This window comes from Charadrius vociferus, unplaced genomic scaffold (assembly GCF_000708025.1).
Source record: "Charadrius vociferus isolate BGI_N301 unplaced genomic scaffold, ASM70802v2 scaffold11, whole genome shotgun sequence".
Lineage (NCBI taxonomy): Eukaryota > Metazoa > Chordata > Aves > Charadriiformes > Charadriidae > Charadrius > Charadrius vociferus.
This window is the reverse complement of record NW_009646846.1, coordinates 1,045,118-1,069,602: the sequence shown is the minus strand read 5'-3', so window position 1 is coordinate 1,069,602 and position 24,485 is coordinate 1,045,118. Positions and strand designations below refer to the sequence as shown.

The following is a 24,485-nucleotide window of genomic DNA, read 5'->3' as shown; positions in this document are numbered from 1 at the left end:
TAATAAAAGCAGTGACAACTTTATCATTGCTAATGAAAAGAAAATGACAGTTGTGATGCATAGCATATTATGGCAAAAACGCAAACAAAATAATTTTTCCTTTTAAATTGACCCCCAGCACGGCCATTCACTGGAACTACACCACATCTCCAGTGCCATACAGAGAATTGGCTTTATTCTGATTTGGGGCTGCTATTCATATATGCATTTTTTTTGTTATTATGTGAGGTCTTTGGAGAATCCCAGCCTAAAGCCTACACATTCCTAATGCTATACGCCAAGATTTTCAATTCAGAAGTGTGAAGTCCACTGGACAGCCAGGTCATGAAAATATGACTGGATACTAAAGCGTGGCCAGACTCAGAGAATAGTGACCAGCACAATATCCAAGAGGCATCTGCTTACATTCCTTAAGGCTTCATGCTAGGCCCAATAACACATCGATTAGCATCCCAGACAATGAAGTGAAAGACATCCTCAGTAAGTTCATGAATGACCTCAAAACGGGAGGTGCAGTCAATATCACAGAATCACAGAATGGTTAGGGTTGGAAGGGACCTCTGGAGATCATCTAGTCCAACCCCCCTGCCAGAGCAGGGTCACCTACAGCAGGTTGCATAGGATGGTGTCCAGGCGGGTTTTGAATGTCTCCAGAGTGGGAGACTCCACAACCTCTCTGGGCAGCCTGTTCCAGTGCTCTGCCACCCACAAAGTAAAGAAGTTCCTCCTCATATTTAGATGGAACTTCCTATGTTCTAGTTTGTGCCCATTACCTCTTGAACTATCACTGGACACCACTGAAAAAAGACTGTTCCTCCAGCCCTATGCTGGAGGGTGGCCATTCAGAGGGATCTCAACAGGATAGAGAAAGGGGCTGAAAGAAATCTGACAAAGTTCGGTAAAGAAAACTGCAAAGTCCTATACCTGTGACAGAATAACTCCATGGATCTGTACAGCAGGCTGACAGTCTAGAAAGCAGCTTTGGAAAAGGTAACCTAGTGATTCTGGTAGACAATAAGTTGAGCATTCATCAGCACCATGCTATTGCAGAGATGAAGACCAACTGCATACTGAGCTGTGTTGGTTAAAATTGCAGCCAGCAAGTCAAAGGACATGATTATTCCTCACTATTAGACACCTCTCTGACTGTATCTGGAGCAACATTCAGTTTTGGACTCCCCAGTAAAAGAAAGATATTGACATACTGGACCAAGTCCCGTGAGGGGTCAAGAAGATATTTGAGGCCTTGGAGTTCACAATACAAAGAGGAGGCTGAGCCAGTTTGTTCAGGCTGAGTGGACACAGCCCCAAGCATCCTGCTCCAGCTGAATTGCGTTCAGTGGGGAATTAGACCAGAGCATCCCTTCCAACTTGGATTACGCTACTGTTCTGTAAGCAGAAAGGAGGTAAAGAACATAATGACATATTCCAGACCTAAGATCATAGTACATTCAGAAAGTGCTCAAACCATGGCATGTACATGTTTCCTGTGTTTTAAACTCCAGAGGTGGTGTCCTGCTGTCATCCGTTCTTTATGGTACTTCTGTCCGTGCAACTCCTACCACTGGCATTTTTTCATTAATCACTTTAAACTTTGTTTAAAGAACAAATGTAAATTGCACCAAAGCTTTAAAACAACTGTTAAATTTCCTCTGTGCTTAAATAGACCATCTTAATGAATGCTAAACCGATCATTACAACACAAGATATTAAACTGCTGTATACAGTAGTTCTGTTATACTTGCTCTGACCTACTCAAATGACATTTGCTTGAAGTACTTTTAATACCAAAGATGATCAATAATTTCCAAGTCACAGCAGCCATGGTCATCAAAGGCTTCTAGAAGTTAAAATGTTTTGAAGACCCTCTTTACATAACAACTCATAGAATCATAGAATGGTTTAGGTTGGAAGGACCTTAAAGATCTTTTAGTTACCATGGGCAAGGACACCCCCAAACATCTGTATTCTGCTCTTCACCATTTGTTACCCTTTTTAGCTGTCAGAACTCCCTCTGCTTCCAGTAAAAGTAGGAACATCATGTACTTATTCTGCTTTTCACACTACATACAGTCACGATCATCATATATAGATCATCACAGGAAACAATAGAAAAAGGATGCATATGAGTCACACATACGTGAGCCAGAGGGATGCACCAGATGAGGAACTAGTAAAATAATACTTTCTAAGCACAGGCAATATTTAAGCAGGCAAGAATGTATGTCATTGCAACTGTTTCAAGGAGCAGATGGATAAGTATGTGCATTGATAGTGACACAAAAGACAGAAGGTAAAATTGGTCAACAGTGAGAGAAAGCACAGAAGAGCTGAAGAGGATAAAAATAGAAGAAAGGCATGGAGATTACCAGAAGGGTAATTAGAAACACTGGAGAGAGAAAAATGTAGTTGTTGCGGAAATAGCAGAAACCAGAACAGAAAAGATCTGCAATAGATAGACCATAAATGCCATAATCACAGCAGATATTAAGCATTTGCATTAAAAAAACAAGACAAACAAACAAAAAAAAAAAAACACAAAAAAACCCCACCTTCTGATGTAGCTAGAACAGTAGTCTTCAGTTAAATACTCCTGAAACTGGAAGCTGCATTTACAGTAATTTACATTTTAAAAGAAAAAAAAACAAAACACGAAAGGTCATAGGAAAGAGAATAAATTCCAAACGCAGTTTCATAACTTTGTACAAAATAATAAAGTGAGCTGGTTTTGATTGAATTTGAATTGACAGCAAAAAAATTCTCATTTACTGTTATTTGATGCTTCATTGAGTGACTTGTGGTTCGTTACCAGCTTTCTCAATTGATATATCACTCTGCAGCCAAATAATGGACAAGTGACACATGCTGTGAAATATGCATGTCACTAAGAAACTGCTTTCCACATCTTGAAAACCCTTGGCAGTATTTATGCTTGAAATTAAACCAAACTCTGAGCATTGATTTTAATATGTTTAGATGAAATCAAATTGCCCTAACTGTGTTAATACTGTGGAACATGCAGTAATCCATGTACTTTATGTGCTGATAAATCTGAAACTACAGTAAATGTATAATTATGCCATCAATGATATCTGTTTCTCTTGCCTATTACTCAGACACCGTGCTATCTACAGCTTTATGCATGAAAGTACCGCCAAGGAACCATTTCATTTTTCTCACGTTACTAAATCAGTTTAAATCAAAAATCGATGGCATTAATCAAGTCCATTTGTAATTTCAAGGAACAGCCTTTCGTTTCCTTGCTTATGGAGTACCGATTGACTTTGGGGGAGCTCCCCGCACTGCATATTTGGAGAACTGGGAGTTTGTTGAATCCCCGCACATTTCAGTTCCTAATGCTGACAGCAGTGCTGTTCTCCCCATGCATATTAGCATGACTGTCTCAAGTCTATTCCCATGTTAGCCAGAAAAAGCATTGTTTTGATAATTTCCCCTCCAGGACAGAAAGGGGAAAAAAAATATTCAGGTAAGAATTCAAACCACATATTGTTCAGCTACAAACTGGTTCAAATACTTACAGGAAAAGTTCAGGTATAATAAAGGAAGAGAGGAAAAAGGAAGTGGGGAAGGGGGCGAAGGGTGGGAAATGGGGCAAAGGAGGGCAATGGGGAGGAGAGGGAGGAAGGGGAAAGGGAGTCACCAAACCACCGTTTCAAGATAATGCCACATGGGCAACTGCAGGGTTTGTGTTTTCTTTTTCCTTCTGATGCTGCTGGACTGAAGAATTTCTTGATTTGTTGTCAAATCAGAAAAAAAAATAGAAATTATTTGCAATATTTGACAAATTAAAAAAAAAAAACCAAACAAAAAAACCAGTCTGTCATGTGAATCTCTTCTTTATTAAAAGCAAACAGAGCTAAAAGTTAGCCTGACAAGGTGTTTTGAATTATTCTCAAAATGGAGGAGCTGGCCTGCAACCCGGAACCTGGAGGGCCACCAAGAGAAGCAGCAGCTTCTGAGCTCTGTTTTGACATCTTCTAGATATTCCTGGAATTTATCTGAGATCACTGGGGGATTCCTGGGAACCCTTCAAGGAATATCAGGGTATTGGTTCTGCCCCTTGAGGAGGTTGTTTCCTCCAGAACACCCTAGATTTGGGACATTGTGGAGAAACTGCCAAGACTCGCCTGACCCTTGGACTATTACTTGGTCTATTACAGTCCACAAGCATAGGATCCCTGATGTTTTTTCTCCTCCTTCCTGCCAGTGAGGGCGAACTGCTGGAGGAGGAGGAGTGGATGGATTGTGATTCAACAACTTGTTGCACAACTGCTACTGACTATAGAGGATTCTGCTCTTAGGACATGGACCCTCTCTGAGGACCAAGGAATCCACCCTGAGGATCTCTAGCCAGGGAGGGAATTCACCTGAACAAGCAGGGCAAAAGCATCTTTGCCAATATGCTGGCCAACCTGGTGAGATCTTTCAACTAGGAACAATGCAGATGGGAGATGAAAACTAACAATCAAATGAGGAAGTGGTGGACTGGGATGGCAAGCAGAGGGTGTGGGGTGATGTGGGCAGAAGAAACCTCACAATTAACAAAACAGGGCTGAAGTGTGACCACCTCAAGCATATGGACATCAATTAGGAAGTGACCAGGACAGTATCATGGGGGAAGCTCTTATGCCTTTTCTGGGAAAACAGTACAAATGGTTGTTTCTGAAGTACATGCATGCTAGTGCACACAGCATGGGGAACAAAAGGAGGAACAAGAGGTACATATGCAGTTGTAGGGTAACAATCTCACTCAAATACAGATATGGTGGGATAGTACACACCTCTGGAGTGCTACAACAGATGTATGAAAGCTCTTTAGGAACAACAGGCCAGGATGGCAAAGGGTAATGGGATTAAGAGAGCCAAAGCCCACCCAGAACTGAATCTGGCAAGTGATATGAAAGGCAGCAAGAAGGAATTCTTCAGGTATATTAGTCGCAAAAGAAAGACCAGGAAAAATGTGGGCCCACTGCAGAATGGGGCAGGGGACCTGATGGCAAAGGATGTAGAAAAGGGTGAGGTATTCTATACCTTCTTTTCTTCAATCTTTACTTGCCTTTAGCAATTCCAGGTCCATAAGGCCAGTGGGAAAGTCTGGAATGAGGAAGACTTAACCTCACTGGGAGAGGATCAGGTTGGGGAACATTTAAACAAATGCAAGTCCATCAGACCTGATGGGATACACCCATGAGCACTGAGAGAGCTGACCAACCTCTTTGAAAGGTCATGGCAATCATGGGAGATTCCTGACAACTACAAGAAAGAAAATGTTTCTCCTCACCTCACGAAGGAGGATCTGGGGAACAACAGGCTGATCAGACTCAACTCCTTCCCTTTGAAAATGATGGAACAGACGTACCTGGAAACTACTTCCAAATACAGGAAGGATAGGAAGGTGTTTGGGAGTAGTCAGCATGGATTTATGAAGAGGAAATCATGCTTGACTGAACTCATAGCCTTCTACAATGAAATTACTGTCTCAATGGACAACAGCAGAGCAGTGGCTATTTATGATCTTGGCCTTAGCAAGGCTTTTGACAGTACCTCCCATAACATCCTCAAATTCATGAAGCACAGGTTTGATAAGTAGACCCTGAGAGGGATCAAAAACCGGCTCAATTGCTGGGTTAAATGGGTTGTGATCAGTGGCACAAACACTGACTGGAGGCCAGTCACTAGTGGTGTAGACCGAAGTCCATAGTGGAGTCAATACTGTTCAACGTCCTCACTAATGACCTGGATGATGGGACAGAATGCACCCTGACCATGTTTGCAGATGACACAAAAGCTGAGAGGAGTGATGACACTCAAAACTCAACTGGACACAGTCCTGAGAAACCTTTTCTTTCGTTCTTTTTTTCTTTCCTTTTTTTTTCACTTTTCTTTCTTTATTTCTTTGAGATGAGGAAGACGAGCACTACATTTGGAGGTGATTGCCTCTTCTCATTGATTATAGAGAACCTAGATGACAGTTTACACAGTTTTTACATAACTAACATGATATTCCTCAGATACTTACAAAGCTGGCATCTTACAGCAGATGCAGTTGCTGAAGTTGCTTATATAGTCAGCAGAAAGAAATAGGCATTGTTATTCTGTGCTCATCTTATCCTGAATCTTATACATTTGGCTAACTGAAGTGCTCCATAGCAGCACTCTTTCTTTTTTCTCAAAGCGATTGCTCAGATACAGAGATCTAAAACGTAAGTTTATACTTAATCAGATATTGTTTAGTTCAGAAATGACATTAAAAAAAAAAGGTTGGTTTATTTTCTTTTTAACTAAGCTGGTGAAACAGAAGTGTATCTGAGTTATACCCGTCAGGAGACCCTTTATACTAATGGGTTCTGGGTTTTTTTCTGAATACAGCACAAGCCATACTGCCATAAAACTTGCTATATAACTGTTGCTGCTTGAAGGCATTTGCCATCATTTCACTACCTCACCATAATTCAAGCTACAAAACTTGAGTACTGACAATGTTCAAACACACCAATACATATCAAATTTAGTGTCAGATTTGGTGATAAGATTAAAAAACATAAGCTCAGTGATTTATGACATGGTTTGATATGAGCTTGCTCTAGAAGAGAGGCCATGAGCTCACAGATGCTTTTGATTAGCAGATTTCAGTTTGGCATGGAGTACAGGAAGAACAACTTCATATTTACCTTCAAAAGACTGTGGACACCCTTTGTTACCTAAAAGCCTAGCTGCTGTTGGTTTCTACCCTTTCCTACTGTCTGCAGAGGGGGAAAGGATGCTGATGCTTCTACCCTAAGACCACAGCAAGGCTCCTGAAGGAATGCAGTTGTCAGTCGAGGACAATCTACTTTAGGAACCACAAAGCATCTAATGAAATGGGATTCTGAACACCTAGAATTAACAGCCTGTGTTCATTCTTCAGACAACACCACAGACTTGTAGGTACTTGGTGTGGTGGTTCAGAGAACACAAGTTACAGGATGTATGTTTGACAGTCTGACCACCAAAATAATTTTTTCAAACTGGGACTAAGGTGGCCAAGTACTTTTGAAAGTTAATAATAAGATGTTTAATGCTAAACCACATTCTGACTGTGCCTACAAGAGCCAGCTAGGATCAAACTATTATTATGTTTGATGCAGCACAAAGATAACATAATAGGACAGCCCTGATTCTCTTTTTACAAAAGCCAGCAAATGGTGTGGCTCTCATCATTAGTTCTAGAAATTTATGCCTCGATCAAATTAAATAGGTCTTTCATTTTTTTGCTGCTTATAGCCAGTGCTGCATAATTTCATGAGGTTTTGTTCTCAAGTCTGAAACAAAAACAAATCTATGAAGAACTGTTCCACAAGGGACACTACTGTAATTCTTTACTCCACTGCTGGAATTAACAAGATTTTTTTAAGGAACAAACTTCTTTCTAGTAAAGCCACTACTAAAATAAAAATATAAACAATTATTGCAAATATATAGTCACAACAAACATTAAATATTTCTCTTAAACAGGTTTATTACTTCACTACGTATTTGAATAAAGATTTGTCTTCTATAGCTTTGGCACAAGAACAGATTTATTTAGTTTATAGAAACAATTATTTTCCTCCATCAGCTACCCAGAATGGAATTGTTTAGGAGGTGTGCTTTGTCAAATGTTATTCTGACAAAAATAATCTGTTGAAGTATATTTAGATCTTTTAATAAAAGTACAGGCTTCAGTATTGTTTATGGCTTGTTCACAAAAGCTTCTAATTTATCAAGCCATTTCATTGTGCAACACTGGAAGCAAAAGCAAGAAAAAGGTCTCACCTACATTACTATTGCTGCTCTCTCCTTATGTTACTTAGGGAAGGTTCAACAATCTTAGTAGTACTGACATAGTCAATACAGTGAAAGAGATGCAAACATAGCATCATTTTTAAGGGATGCCACTGCCCAGGGCAGTTAGAGAAGTTTTAGGAACAAAAGACACTCTTCCAACTTGTCCATCTTGCACTGGAAGAAGCGTATTTACCAGTCCTGAGATTGGTATGATGTTTCACATTCCTTTCCAAAGCAATACCTGTATGATTTTCTTTCTAATATTTTACTATGTGAGTGTCACCCGGCAAAGTTCAGTGCCCTTGGAACACATGAATTTCACAAATGTATGGTCATCATTCCTCCTATTCTAATTTCTGCCATTAAAAATCAATTCACCTATATGCTACTACAGCATGGGAGGGAAAACTGGAACACATCTGTTAGTTATACGTAGTGTATGGGATGCAATAGGTAGTTGATGGCATTACTCTGATTGTCCATGTATTTCTGCAGCTTTTCCTGAGGAGGCGGCTGGCTGCATAATGGACGGACCAAGTGCACTAACCAACAGCCAACGGGCCTTGCCCTGGGAGCAAAGGGAATCTTGTCATTGACTTCGCAAGGCTGCAGGTGAGAATAGCATTTATTTGCATTCTTGCACACCTGATGGCAGTAAAAACAAGCTCGTTTTTATGCCTTCCTTTAAAAACATTTAAAAACCAGCTGAGGAAATGGCTGTTAACACAACAGCCAGCATATTTAGCAACCTCAGCTTCTAATTCCTAGCTCTCAATTTGTTTTATCCAAAGTTTAACAGAACTGAGGGTGCTTGGGTTAAATAGCTCCTGCACTGGAGAAACTCTCCTCACTACCATTGCTCAGGAAGCACAGGGAATGAAAAGATGTCTCTTTGGCAGCTGGTTCGTTCAGCCTGCCAACCAAGCATCGAGTGATTAGCAGCACACTGCAGAATAGGAAATGGTACTGTACCAGTGGTGCAGTAGCTACATCATCCATAATGACTGAGAAAATACCCCTGGCTTATATTTCTTATCAAGCTTCACACTTCATACATTGGTTGCAGTTGCAATGTATAGAGAATTACATTTTCTAGAATAACCTGAACTCTTTGGAAATCAAGGGACAACATACCACTATGCCACTTAGTTTACCTCTCCTTAATATACCTCTTTTTTTCTTCTTGAAGTCTGTCCCTCTAAATTCTGTTCCCTCGCATTCCATACTATTCCATTTTATTTCTGCTTTCCAACCCGAAACCATTCTGTTCATAGAAGTCACTTCCCAAATTAGTTAGCACAATTATTTACTCATTCAGTTTTTCTCATTAAGTAAATTATTATTGTCTGTTTTCTCTCTTCTACTCTGCTGTCGTGGTTTGAGCCAGACTGGTCACTGAAACGAACAACAGATGCTCTCCCTCACCTCTCTCTCCAAGGAAAGGAGGGAGAGAGAGACAAAGATACTTATGAGTTTAGGAAAAAAACCCTAAACTACTTAAAGGAAAATATTAATGACTTAGTAAATGAATTTTAAACAGAAAATAATGAAATATATACAATATATATGACCCGTCTCGAGCCCCCAGGATGACGATCACATCACTGGCAGACACTGGGAAAGACTGCACTCAGTGTTGGACGGGAACTGGATTCTGGATCTGGGTTCAGGAATACACAGATTAGGATCAAAGGCAGACAGAGTCCTCTTTGGACACCGGCCATTGAGGAAAGAGGCCGACCCCTTTGATCCCTCAGCTTTTATACTGAGCATGAGGCAGATGGGATGGAATACCCTGTTGGTTAGTTTTGGGTCACCTGTCCTGTCCGCTCCTCCCCACAGCTGTGATCCCGCTATGCTCTTCCGCTTCTGACCCTTCAGATTTGTGCATAACAAAGTGAGCTGACCTTGGTGGTTATAGCAATAAGAATAAGCAGAAGCCTCTGTGCACACCATTCCTTGGCACAAATTATAAATAATCAGGCCTTATCACTCTGGGAGCGGACTACAGTCTTAAAAATACGCTGTTAATTTCAGAGAGTTCAGTTAGTTAGAAGAGGCTTAGCTAAAAAGTAAGATTACCAAACAGAAAATCAGTTCTGTTTTACCTCAAACCAGGACATCTACTTAACCTATGAATCTTTTTTTATTATTTTTCTTCCTTCTTCCCCTCTTCATTCAACAATCTATCTATGTAACAAGCTTTCTCCTGTTTCATTTCTCCTCCTCTGCTACCCTTCCAGTCTTTCTGCCATACTTCAGCACTCATTTCTTTTTACTTAGCTTCATGATTTCTGAAATACTGCAGAAGACAGAAGAGTTGTACCTACATTTGAAGATCTCATCCCGCCCTTTAAAGCTAACCTAACATCTTTGTAAGGCTTGGATTAATTTCTAGCATGTGAACCAGTCAGAGTATAGATAGATGGATTCCAAATTGCTGCAAAAAAACCCAAAACTCTAGGTTAGGTAGTTCAATCCTCTTTATACAACATAGCAAGCACCTCGAATATCTCTTGAATGATTCATTTCCTTTGAACTCTGACATGAATGGTAGAGCAACTCAGGCCTGCAAGATGACTGAACCCACTGACCACTATGTGGGTAACAGTCTTTTCTGTTTCCTTGTTTTTATACTACAACCCCTCTCTTTGGCAAAACTTTCATAGTACCCTTCTTTCAAAAATATTTTGAATGGACAGTCAATGTCCTGATATTAGATTGCATTATTTCCAAGAAGAAGACTGACACCATGTTGCCCATCTCTCCCTTTTGAGGCACAGTATCAGAAGGGTTGAAATATTCACTGCTAACCCCAGTTTAGCACTGTACAGCAGGATTTGCCGAGGTTATACCTACACTAGAAAATTAAGTGGGCCAGTGCCTGTTTTCTGGCCATGACTGAAATGGCAGAGCACACTGGGTACCTGTATACCAAAACTCATCTTTCTCTTCCCTCCTCCAAAACACCTACTAAAAACCATTCCTGGCTCAGTCTATCTCCTGCACAACACTCAGCCATCATTGTCTGGCAGCGGGCTAGTTTGCACAGTTCCAAAATTACATGTATTAAATCGATTCTTAATTGCAGGGCTCAGGGTATGCCAGTGTTGGAGCCTGTGATCTGGACCTCTTCACTTTACTGGTGAAGATGTAGTGGAGCTGACTAAAGCTAAGAGGGGAAGCACCTTACGCTGCACAACATCGCTGGCACAGAAGAGAAGCTCTGGAACTATTGGAGGATCTCCTGACACAGCAAGGGCAAGAGAGGCCAGGGGAGTGAATAAGAAGTAAAACTTTTCTCCTTAGAGCTCGCTCCTCTCTAAAGATAGACAGTGTGAGAGTATTAGAAGGACTGTGAGTAATGGACTATTAATTCTCATTTGGAAAATGAGACAATATGATACCATTTTTTACAGTGATGATAAAATGGAAAAATTAATTATTACTTTGCCAGTTAGAAAGTAGCTTATGTTATGGACAAATGATTTTGAAACGTTCTCTATATAGGCAAGTGTGCACAAACAGTACATCTGGACAAAATAAAAATTAAGTATGCTTATTTCTTAGAAAACAAGGCATTTACAGGTTGCTACAAGATCTGTAAACTGTACAGTTTGACATACCAGAAGTAGTTTCTATGGAATGGAAGTCTATTTAAATGGAGAAGAGGCCAATACAACTCAAGCCCAAGTAAATGATGTCCAGAATCCGTATGGGCTGAGCTTTTCGACAAACAAGGAAAATACATCACTTCTTCTGGTTAACTCCGCATGACTTTTAGCTTCTATGTGAACTGCGACGACCTCTTTGTAGGTGCGTATCCAGATGAGTATGCACATACACAGTAGACACATTGATAAGGACATAGATTAGATTTGTACATATATGTGCATGAACATGTGTATTTCCAATTGTGCACAAAGGGGAAAAGTTTTCAAAGTATTTTTAAAAAGAAAATTATTTAAGTATTTTTCATGTCTCAGGTGAGTTAAATAGTAAATAAGAACCATCTTAGTAAATAAGAACCATCTTATAAAATTGGATTTTACATACTCCCTGAGAATACCTTAGTAATATAGTGGATGAAGAAATTAACATCTTCAAAAAGGGATTCAGTTTCCTATACCAACTGCACCTGCATCTTCGACACTGTGGTGGGCTGACCTTGCCCAGCTACCGAACATCCACTCAGCCACTCTCTCACTCCCCCTCCTCAACAAGACAGGGGAAAAAATAGGATGACAAACCTTGTGGGTCAAAATAAAGACAGGGAGATCACTTACCAATTACCATCATGGGCAAAACACATACATCTAGGGGGAAACTAAAATCAAAATACAGTTGGATGATGAGAAACAAGGACAAAAATGAGAACACCTTTCCCCCTGCTCCTCCACCTTCTTCCCAGGCTCAACTTCACTCCTTCATTCCAAACTCCTCCACCACTCCTGCCTCGAAGCAATGCAGGGGGATGGGGAATAGGGATTGTGGTCAGTCCATAACAGCTCCTCTCTGCTGCTGCTTCCTCAGAGTTTTCCCCTACTCCACTGTGGGTCATTCCTTCAGGCTGCCATCCCTCAAGAACTGTTCCAGGATGAGTCCTTTCCACAGGGTGCAATCCCTCAGGAACAGGCTCCTCCAGTGTGAGTCCCCCATGGGGCACAGGTCCCGCCAGAAAATCTGCTCCTGTGTGGGCTCCTGTCCATGTGTCACAGTTCCTGCCAGCATCCTGCTCTGGCATGGACTCTCCATAGCCTGCAATGTGATATCTGCGCTACCATGGTCCTCTGCATGGGCTGCAGTGGATATCTGTCCCACTGTGGAGCACCTCATACCCCTCCTTTTTCAGTGGTCTTGGTGTCTGCATAGTTGTTTCACATTTTCCCAGTCTTCTCGCCCAGAAGAGAGAACTTTTTTCACCCTTCTTAAATACGTTGTCACAGAGGCACTACCAGCATCACCAATGAGCTCGGCTTTGACCAGCAGTGGGGTCTGTCTTGGAGCTGGCTGGCACTAGCTCTGTCCAACATGGGAGCAGCTTCTGGTGTCTTCTCACAGAAGACACCCCTGCAGCCCCCTTGCTGCCAGCATCTTGCCATGGACACACAATGCAAAGCTCTGGCTTAGAGTGCTATGGATGATTCTTTGCAGAGGCTCTTTTCTCTCTCTTGGCAGACTAGATGACTAGCCATGGTAAGATCAGGGAAGCCCCACAACAGCACATGAAGAAAACCAAAATCCAAGTGTACCTGTGCCCTGACAGGATCAACAGAAAGAAATTCACAGCATCCCAGTCTGGGGTTCAACAAGTCGTTGTTCATTAGGCAGTCAGATATGTCAGTTTTCTCTCATTTTTCATCCTTTTTCTTAGTTGTAATGTGCTTAATTACTGCATGCAAGCTTAGTGTTTATTAGAGTTTGTCTGTTACTTTATAGGTATATATGTATATATTTACAGATAAATACACACTGTATCTATATATTTCAAAGAAACAATTATGCTTCCATTATCATAACTGGAAGTTATAAACTTCCACTATGAAAAATTATTTAAAATATGACTGCTTCTTGAGAAGGCAAACTTTATGCCTTCATTTAAAGGCATATTTTTATATGCCTTATTTTTAAAAGCCTCATCTGAAAGAATTGCCAATAGGTGTTCATGTGAGGCATGAGAAGAGAAACCCCTGCAGCCAGCTGGCCCAGGACTGTTACAGGACTCTCCCAAGGGGGTTGTTACCGTATGGAGGAAGTGCTGGAATGAAATTTCAGTTCCTCAAATATTTGTGTTTGGTTCAAAAAGATCCTAAACTGTAGAATCTCACAAAGTATCATGGCTCAAACATTTCAGTAGCCAGCAACAGACTGCAGCTATTTCCTACAAATGTAAGAAGTAAAGTTCAGGAAAGAACTCAAAGTTTAGAGAAAGTCCCCTCAAGCATACCAAGCTGCATGGTGCAGATTTGCTAGAGGGAAGGGATGCCGTCTAGAGAGACCCTGACAGGCTCAAGAAGTGGGCCCATGTGAGCCTCATGAAGTTCAACAAGGCCAAGGTCCCACACCTCGGTCGAGGCAACCCCCAATATCAATACAGACTGGGGGATGAAGGGATTGAGAGCAGCCCTGCTGAGAAGGACTTGGGGATACTGGTGGATGAAAAATTGGACATGGGCCAGCAGTGTGCACTCACAGCCCAGAAAGCCAACCATATCCTGGGCTCCATCAAAAGAAGCATGGCCAGCAGGTCAAGAGAAGTGATTCTGCCCCTCTGCTCCATTCTGGTGGGACCCCACCTGGAGTACTGTGTGCAGCTCTGGAGCCCTTGGCACAGGAAAGATATGGACCTGTTGCAGCAGGTCCAGAGGAGGGCCACAAAAATAATTAGAGCGGTGGAACACCTCTGCTATGAGGACAGGCTGAGAGAGTTGGGGTTGTTCAGCCTGGAGAAGAGAAGGCTCCGAGGAGACCTTCTTATGGCCTTTCAACACCTAAAGGGGGCTTATAAGAAAGATGGAGAAAGGCTTTTTACCAAGACCTACAGTGACAGGACAAGGAGCGACAGTTATAAACTGAAAGAGGGTAGAATTAGATTGGACATAAGGAAGGCTTACCATGAGGGTGATGAAACAGTGAAACGGGTTGCCCAGGGAAGTTGTGGATGCCCCATCATTGGAAGTGTTGAAGGTCAGGTTGGATGGTGCTTTAAGCAACCTGAACGAGTGAAAGCTATCCCTGCCCATGGCAGGAGAGTTGGACTAGATGATCTTTAAAAGCCCTTTCCAACACAAACCATTCTATGATTATATGAAAGTAACTACTAGAAAATTCAACAGTCACCTCCCCTGTCACTGAGGAAAAGAATAGCACTTTTTCAGCACAAAAAAGGTGGGGGCCATTGCACACAACACAGAGACTGGGACAGCTCAGATATGCACAACTTTATGAATGGGCAGCTAGACCGCAGCATTAAGGAATCGCTGCTGTGTGACCCCAGGCAAGCTGCATGTACTCCCACCTATTTCTACCCTGTTTGCTTGAAATCTAACTTTTCTGGGAAGAGATTCTCTTTTGTCTGTATTAACTCAATATCTGGTAGAATACAGTCTCTCCCAGTTAGGATCACGAGATGTTATTGTGACACAAACTGCAAATAATAGTATTCTAAAGTATTTAAATTCTACCTGGTTATTCCTTAGATATTATTCTCAAACATCTTACAGCTTTATAATTCTTTCCCCAAAATGCAGTGTTCTTATCAGCATTTGCAGTCTACATTCTAATTGTCTCTATTTATCTGATGTGCTATTTTCTTTCTTTCATTCTATCTATCTATCTATCAAGGATGTATCCAAATGTTGTACAAATATCTTTTCATTGTCTTATTTTTAAGTCACATCTGTAACTGTCACATTTCCAATTGTTTTTTCAATGCAGAGGCTCCCCTCCAAACAAAGAAATACAAGCTGTATTAACAGATGGAGTGACTTATCTGTATGTATTTTCACCATTATTTCACAGGACATTTTGAAGCATCCATCTTCATGGCATTGTTCCGTCCTGCTTGAAGGATTATGGCAGTCTGTATTCAAAGGACAAAAGCAATGCCAGGATTATCTGTGGAACTCCACCCATCTCCAGTGATGCCCTGTCTTTTCTATCTATTAAATACTAAGCTGGTCCCTGGAGGTCCTTATTAGGCCTTTTTTTTCCGTTTAAATGTTGCCCTCAAAAATGATAATTTTAGATTTAGGATCACAGTACTTTCTGATGTGTGGGACAAGCAAACTCTGCAGTAACCAGTTTTAACTCCATTCCTTGATTTATAATACACGTTAACTGCTTGCTTCTTATTTCTTCTACTGTTTCAGCATAAAAATATAAGTATATATGGTTTTTGACCTTCCCCCTTTCCTCACACCACCACCTGCCAATGAAGACATTCTACAACATAAATAATTAATGCTGTCATCTGAATTCCTAGGCTGCTGCAAAGAAGCGTGGTCTCTTCACAATTTCTTTTTCTGTTTCCTCAGTCATTGCTGCATCCGTAATGAAGTGCAACATGAACATAATGTTAAAGCTGCAAATTTAAACACACAGATGTTTAAACACACTCTCACAATAGTGCTAGGTGAGCAGAGCTGAATGCGTCCACTATTTCTGACACTTATCAAAGGTAAGATCTTGCAAAAAAAATCTGCTAGTTAGCAGGAGAAGGAACTAGACTCCACACAGTATGAAGACTCCCTCATTATCCATGATAAAGAACCTATGTCTCTGTGATTTCTGCAGAATTGCTGGCAGCTGCATTGTAAAAGTTGCTTCCCAGCTTGCCTCCAAGACCTCCAAGCCTCAGAAGCAGGAAACACAAGAATTCACTTTCTTCTGCTATTACAAGGTAGGCTGATATGAAGCAGGTTCAGATTTTTCCCAGAAGAAACAAATTAATGATGGGCACCACTTATAAAGCATCATTAGGTCAGATCCAGCATCAGTAAAATTGTGTTAAACACCATGTCAAAGTCTTTAGCAAGACCTGTTCTCTGATGGATTTCAGTCTCTAAACAAGTGCTTCCTCAGACATGCTCCACAGCTTTACAGAGCAGTTATAGTGTTGTTATGCCATATGGTTGTCTTAGTTTGGTTGGAAACTGTCACGTAAGAGCATTGCCCAGAAGAATGAACACAGACATCAGAGTCATTGGTGCTGGCACAAGCATGGGATGATACGGAATATGGGGCTAGCACTTAGCCATCACACTTAGAATCACCTATAGGAAGCATAAATATACAATCTATTTTATTGCATGCCAGAGAGAGGAGTAACTTGAAAAAAACAGTGAGCCACAATACTGGCACTCTTGGAATTTCAGAAAGTACCTCTGTTCAAGACTTCAGGGCATGATCAGTCATCAGTTTACGTTATTAAAATGGCAACGATCCCTTTGGTTTGATTCAATTACCTTCCGTAGGCACCTGAAGCCTAGGGAATTTTACCTGCACTTCTGCTACTACTACAGAAGGTCACTGGTCTCCCATAGCTCTTGTGTCCTATTTACCAGCCCCATGTACATGTTTGAAGTACTTCAGGGCATTTAAGATGGTGTTAGGCACCCATCTATGGACGACCAACTTGAGCCCAAAGCAAGAGATGAGAATTAATCTCACCTAAAACAGGCACTTCTAGGCTTTGGTCTGTTATCAGTGGACAAATACAGGCACCTTCAAAGGATATTCATTCCTTACTAACATGCATGTCCAAGGTGATTGAGAGGAAATGTCTGTGGAAATTTACATTTACTTTCTTCAGGAATACAAGATTTATAGTAAGTGACTATTCACTTGTTTATCTACTAATGCAATTTTAAGTATTTTCCTATGCATAAGTATATTTGAATTACCATATATTCTATCCCAAATATTATTTAAAATAAGGCAGTTGGAATGTCAAAGTTACTAAAGTCTCCAACACAGTATTTTGACTTCTATTTTATTTAGTACCTTGTAAAGTTTTCAACTTTCAATGGAACAAAGCACTTTTTTCCCTTAATGTTCAAAATATTGTTTTCACAATGTGGAAACAATGAAATTTACACTTTGGAGAAAGGGTATCATGAGGTCTACCCTTGAGTTATATCTCCCAGTTGCAATCTAGTGGTGTGCACAGATGGGCCTGTCTTTAATTTAAAGATTAATTTCTAGAGAATGTGGTTTTCCAAAGCAGCAGTTTCCAGCCTTTTTACCATACTGAAAATCCCTCATATGTATTCCAGTGGAGGCTCCAATCTATACACAACAAATTTAAGCAAATTACCAACAGTAGCATTTTCTTCTTTAATTTAGTATGTATTCATATTTGTTGGTGAAATCCTTAATGTAGGCTATTGGTTGAAGAAGACAGATAGGCTACTAGTATCCACTTTCAAAATGCAGAAAGGTAACACAGCTTCCAGATCTACATCTTCAATATAATTGATCAAATAAACCAGCACAAACAAGCAGAAAAATTACCATCCCCTTCACTAGGGACTGGAAGGGAAGGAGTGTGTAGCCACATCCTACCAGAAGGCAACACCCATTAAACAGGTTCGAGTAGCTGTTTGGTTGTGGGTTTTTTTCTAAATTAAGACTTCTTAAAATTCTGAGTAAGATTTCTAAGATTTTTTTCCCCTATAATCAGATGAGATGAACGCTACCCACCCTTTTTGTCTGAACAACTATGCATGTAAAAATAGCTGGAAATCTATTCACAATATCCAGAAATATAAGAAATACTGCTAATAAATTTATCTGCATAACACACCTTAGATTATCCCAATAATTTGTGTTCAAATGCAAGACAGAGCATCCCCAATCTAATACTGTTATTCTAAGTGAGTAAGACTGTGAATCCTATCAGAAAAAAAAGTTACCAAAGTTTTCTGAGAAAGACCTTCACAAAATTTGGGAACTAAAGCAGATTTCAGAGCATAAGTCCACCTGACAATGGAAGACATTTCTTGCTGGAATTACTTACTAATCTCCTAATGAAAACTATCTATGGGAGAGTGGCTTTTCTGTTCTCTATTACCTTTTTTTAAGTGGAATAGAATTTGGAAATGGAAATAAAAATAAATTTATCACAAAGATAATATGGACAGGAAAGATAATCCTGCTTCAGAACAAATGGTTCTGCCATAACTGTCCATTATACGTGGGCTCCTGTGCCTTCTTAATGAACTGATGAATGCAACACGTAATGGCTCACAGAAGTTAGATACAGTGTCCCTTCAAATTTTGATGATGATGATGATGATGACATCTCGACATCTGCTGTCAAAGCTTTTGTGTACCTCCAGCTTCTCACATGCTAATAAGTTAGATACCTCTAATTTCATAAGAGATTAAAAGGTCAGAGGAATAGAGATTTTCCATGGCACTTTAGCTGTAGAAGAATAAAATTACCACAGAAAAAAAAAAAGTATATATATCCCACCAAAACCTGGAGAATGTAATAAAAATAGTACAGTACAAAACTAATACTAGCGTGTTATTTAAAGTTATAGAACAAAATTGAGGAATAGAGGCTAAACTTACCTGTGTTCATGTATGCAAGAAGACCGGAGCTCAAATATGTGACAGCAACAACAAAACTTCTTGATACTTATGTCACTCATTTTTAGGACAATGTCTGACACAGCTGTTGTAAAACGCACCCTTCACTATGTAGGCAAGCTACAGTGTATTATCATGAGTCTTCCCCATCATACCAGGTTGCCTCTAAAGACAAAGGGATTCAAGGGAGAAGGTGGTTGCAATAAATACTGTTCGTGCATTGGACACCACTAGCAGAAAGGGATGCGTGAACTTCACTGCCTAGTGAACTTCTCCAGAGGATTCACCAAGCTTTATCTCTGAGCCAAATACATGAGAGGAAGATCCTGTTCACCTGAAGAGAGTCAGGGTTTCACCACTTAATCCCTGGATGGAAATACAAATCAGAACCAGTATTATGCAGAGGGATTTCTCATTTTATATTTGTTAAGTCCTGACACTTTGACAAAGGAAGAGTTACACACCAATTAATTTCTCATTATGTTTAAATCATGAAGTCTGCTAAAATCTGCAGAATTTCCTTCACTCCACAACATAGTTTAATATCATCCTTAAAGTAATTATTTCCATTTTGCCTTTTTAGCATAACCCTTGACAGTATCAAAGTCCCTTGTATTATATCCATCAAGTGTGCTTAATAATCATTTGGTAATTTACTCATAAATGCCTGCTTCTCACGGGCCCTCCATTGCCTGTGTACAATTGCTGTCTATCACCCATATCATGAAGGGGAAAAAATCCATTTTAAGTGTGCTTAAGGGTGTATTTTTGAAAGGACAGATTCACAAAATGCTGGCTTTCACTCTTTCACCAGGAAAGCTGAAAAAAAATCATCTCTAAAGGGAGAAAAACAAGATCAAAGAACAATTTTTTTCCATATACCCTTCGACCTATTCATCTGATAGATTTCCTCTTCAAGAGAAAGGGAAGATACCAAAACTTTCTCCGAATTAGTTGAAATGCTACAAATCACAGGTGGCTACTGTTGGTCACATGAAGGATTCCGGATTCCTTGTTTTCAGTTGTTAAGAGCTAAATGGTCTGTGACCATACATTTTTAAGAAGAGTACAAAAAAAACCCCAGCACTGGATCTGCTGGAGCTGTAAGAGAAAATAGACAAAAGACGGTAGCTAGCATGATGTAAAAGCCACAAGCACAAAAGGTCCAGATACCAGGAAGAACACTAAAAAAATGAGCAGAGGTAAAGTCAAGAGGGTTGATATCAGCTCCAGACTAAATAAAGATATCTGTATGGGTTTCTGTAAGGGGCAGGAGTTAATTGCTCCAGCATAAGTACATAGGGACATTTGAGATATCAGCAAAGGATTGACCAGATACGACACCAGACTTCTGAGATCTCAGTTCCCTTACTTAGGCCAGGTGGGATAGTCTAGGATATCTCAGATGGCCACTGTATCCCACCCTACGTGCCTAAGCTGTCATCATAGTCCACCCAAATCCATCCCAGTGGAACCTAGAGAGCTATTAGCTGACTAAATGTAGGTTAGGGTGAGCTAGGTAGCTCTGCAGGCTTCACTGACTGTGTTAACTAAACAGTCTCCATTGCCTAAAATTGGCTTAACATCTACCTCGCAGCTAGGCATATAACTCTGTTTAGACATGCACATTTAGGAGTCCACTTTGAAGATTAATTCCACCCGCAAATGCAGTGTCTCAATTAGTGCCTTGACATAGGCATTTAGTGCCATTTGAGATGGTGCAGAACATCTGAGATACCTGGATGTCATTGGCAGATCTGACTTGAGACCTGTCGGAAACCTGAACCCTTCTGGACCAGTGGTGGGAGGCCAGGCAGAACAGTTAGGTTGCCCAGGGCTTTTAAAATGTCCATAAACACTACATTTAGTAAAAAGGAATCAAGACGTATTTATTCAGCATCTGAACCTGAATCATGCCCGTTCTGCCCCATCGAGATCTTCAAGAGCAGACCCACATGAATATTCAAAGTACCTTCTTGTGATAGCTGTCTGCCAACAGGCACCAAGTCTACAGGGCCTTCCAAATCAATTTTCCAGCTGAGGAAAAATACAAACAACTCTTGCTTTAAGCCCTGTATCACAAACAGGGACATGGACCCCCTAGGACATGTCATGTTTCAGCAGTATGGAGGCAAGCTCAAAAATATCAAAACCATACCAAAGTCCAGTTTGGGGAAAAAAATGTGCCTCAAGAATTTTATCAGCATAAATACATTCTGTTAGTATATGGATATCTTACTTATCTTACATATCAGCCTTATCTTACTTTGATAAGGTTGTAAACAGAAAGTTTCCAGGGCCACAAGCTGGCAAGACCCAACAGCTCTCAGGAGCCAAGTCCTTCTCACCTGCTAAGAAAAGAAAACTGACAGATGATATTTAACAGTGTCGCCCGCTGATACGTTTCACATCAAGGTGGTGTAGCTGGTGTGGGCACTCTCAAACAGTACCACTTCTTGGAAGAGTCCTCCTGCCAGCCTCTCTTTTGCTGTCTCACAGGAGAAAATGCTGAAGTAGCCAGATAACTCCCCTGTTCACTCCAGCATCCTGAGTCCTCTCAGCACCCACACGACAAAAATGCTACTTTGCTCCTGGGAACAAACCATTTAACACCATTCAAAACAGAAATCAGGTGGAATTTGGGGGCTAGTTCACTGTGGGGACCACTGCTAAAAGACAGTACAGAGCAGACCAATGCAAAGTCGACCCCCTCAACCCTGCGCTGTCCTGCTACACTGAAAAATATGAACAAGTAAGTGCACTACTCTTCCCATGGGCTAAGGATCATTCCCTAAGGCAGATTCAGCAAGCAGTGTAGATTTAGACACTAGCCCCAAGGGAGAAATGCAGAATTTCTTCAACTGCTCTTCATTCCACTGGGATTTTTCATTGTAGACAAGATAGGAACAAGCCAGATAGATTGGATTGTCTTTCTAAATGTCACACTTTACCCACATGTGACAAATGCAGAAAAAAATCTGTGTTAGGAAGGTAAGTATTAGACAAACTGTGCACGTTGGGTTGCAAAACGCGGTCTGTCATTAGCAATGCTGAAAGCAAGAACAGTCGTTGAAAACAACTAAGAAACCTCAAGAACATGGGGCAAAACTACCTGACACCAGGATAATGATGAAAATAGAGAATGCTGCAATGTGAAGGGGCACTCTACCTCAAACGATGAATTATCATAATTCAGAAAGATGAGAGCCAATATGTGGCACCTGGAAGGAGGAATTCAGAGCAAGAAGGAAAAGGAAAGGAGGAAGGTAGCTCAGGAGTGGGAATCCTCTGACTTTCAGGAGAACCAAAGAGAAAATGCAACATAGCACCGGCTTCCGTATCTTGCAAAACACCACCCTTTACCCTTACTGTTTCCTTTTCACCTTGCACCAAATGTCGTGAAATACAAGTCTTCACCTCAGCTCAGGAGCAACAAACGCCTGGCTTCACGGAGACACATGGAACCAACTCATTGTTATTTGGGGGCTCTTTCCTCTTTACAAAGGGTGGCTTCTCCAACACTGTTTTAGACCACAGAGGAGAGAAACACCATCATGGTATCATCAGGAGCTTTTTAAAACTCTACAAGGCAATCAAGCAATACAGTGCAATAAATGCAGTTCTTGTGTTGTTTTCTTTAGTAACCTCCTCTATTATTATAATTGGAAATGATAGTTAAAAATCCACAATAAGGTATAGATTAATCCCACTTTAATTTATGACAATTGACACTGGACTGCAAATTGTTTTCCTGTACTGAGTGTTTATTATAAAATCACTATCTAATTGCAAAAGAAACCCTACAACGTTTAAGAAAAAGCACAAGCACTGGTCATCATCCTGGAATACAGTAGTAAAGACTGAGATAAATTAGAGAGCTGATAAATATATTAGCACAGCACCGATAGTGCATAATGAAATCTTTTAAGTAACATAGGGAAAAGGAATAAAGTTATTAAAAATAAATGTCTTTTTCTACAATGGTACATGCAAGGGGTCTCCACTGTATTAAACCATATAAAAATAATGGAGAAGAAAATAGAGTTGTGAGCACTGAGATTTTCTACATTTGCTTATTTTTAACGTAGAATTCAGGCAGGTGTCTAAGGCAATATACTACAGTTTCATGTATAAATGAAGCAGTAAGTTTCAGTAACTTGAAATTAATTTAGATAAAAATTGAAGTTTAGCTCCAAATGGAATTGAGTTGTGAAATAGTCCTGTCAAAAATGAGTGGAGATCTAAATTTAAAATGACCGTTGGCTAACAGAATAGTGGAATATTGGTTAAAGACTGTGATTTGAAGCCCACGCTTGCTAAAAAGCAGATAAAATCAAGTCTTTAATGAGAAGTATCTGGCCCATGTAAGCTATCATTTCAACTTGTGACCAAGTTAGTAATATTACTTTCCTTCTTAGTTTTATACGTATAAAATCACCTTTAAAACACCACCGTACAAATCTTAATCTGACATTTATGCTAATGTTTCTGAGAAAGGACAAAAAATGAAATATTTCTTTATCTACCAGTAATGCTTTTAAGCCATACTTGCTCTCTCTTTATTTAAAAACAAGCAAGCAAAAAACCTCTCGGTTTCCTTACAACAGCACTCACCAAATCATTTGGCTATTTTATTAAAATATACATCAATAAGAAATGGTAAAAATCAGAAGTGACGTTATTTTGGAGGGTGAATTGCTAATAAAGCAACACAGATTTTCATCCTGTGTGAAACAGCTGGACCATGACGAGATCACATTAGCACTAATTAAAATGATATTTTTTTGTGCAGTTTTTGTTAATCCAGCTTCATTGGACTCAAAAGGATTTTTGAAATCTGTAATAAAAGCTATTATGTAATCTTACTCTGCTTCTCTTGCATCAGGTTACTGTGTGAAATTTCCCTATAATAAACCATATTTTCTTAAAACTCTCACTCAATAAAATCAATATTAAGTTTTTTACTATTATAGCTGTTTTTTCCCAATATATGATCCTCATTTAATTAAAAAAAATTAAAGCTTTAATTTATTTTTCCTTGACGAACAAGAAAAATATCATATTAAAGGCAACATTTTGCCATGTTTCTCCTTCTCCCTCACTTTCCCAGGTCCCTGTTGTTCCCAATGTATAATTTGCAAAACATATTGCTTCAATACTTACAATGAGAGAGGCGGCCCAGCTGTGGGAGGGAAAGGACAGCAGTCTCCAATATTACCATAATAATCTGCCTAAGGTCCCATGAGCCCTCTGGAGTATACAATTCTCTATACTGCAGGCCCCAGCTGGAGTATGTTCTCTTGACATGTATGCCAACCTTTGCCTGCAGGCAAAATAAAAAAAGGCAGAGAAGTAATCATGAAAATAAAAAATCTTGTCAACTGTGGTAGGATGCAGTTTCCATGTTTTTTTGCTCACGTAGGCAGTCATTGTGCTAACAAAATGATAGGAGACTTTAAAAGACTGCAGCTGGTACGTGTTTTGCTGGAGAGGGGAGAACATCATGTGCCATGCTAATTCTGCAATTCTAACTTTGGGGAAAAAAATGAGCAGTGATATTG

The 24,485-nt window shown here is 40.1% G+C and overlaps 1 protein-coding gene across 1 annotated transcript in view; it reads left to right on the top strand.

Annotated features, from left to right (window-relative positions):
• The first annotated feature begins 4,855 nt into the window (after positions 1 to 4,855).
• Positions 4,856 to 24,485, top strand: part of RNF219 (ring finger protein 219) — a 65,457-nt gene continuing 45,827 nt past the window's right edge. The window contains exon 1 of the mRNA XM_009894035.1: positions 4,856 to 5,041. Within this exon, the coding sequence (XP_009892337.1) occupies positions 4,856 to 5,041 (186 nt within the window). The remainder of the gene's footprint in view (positions 5,042 to 24,485) is intronic.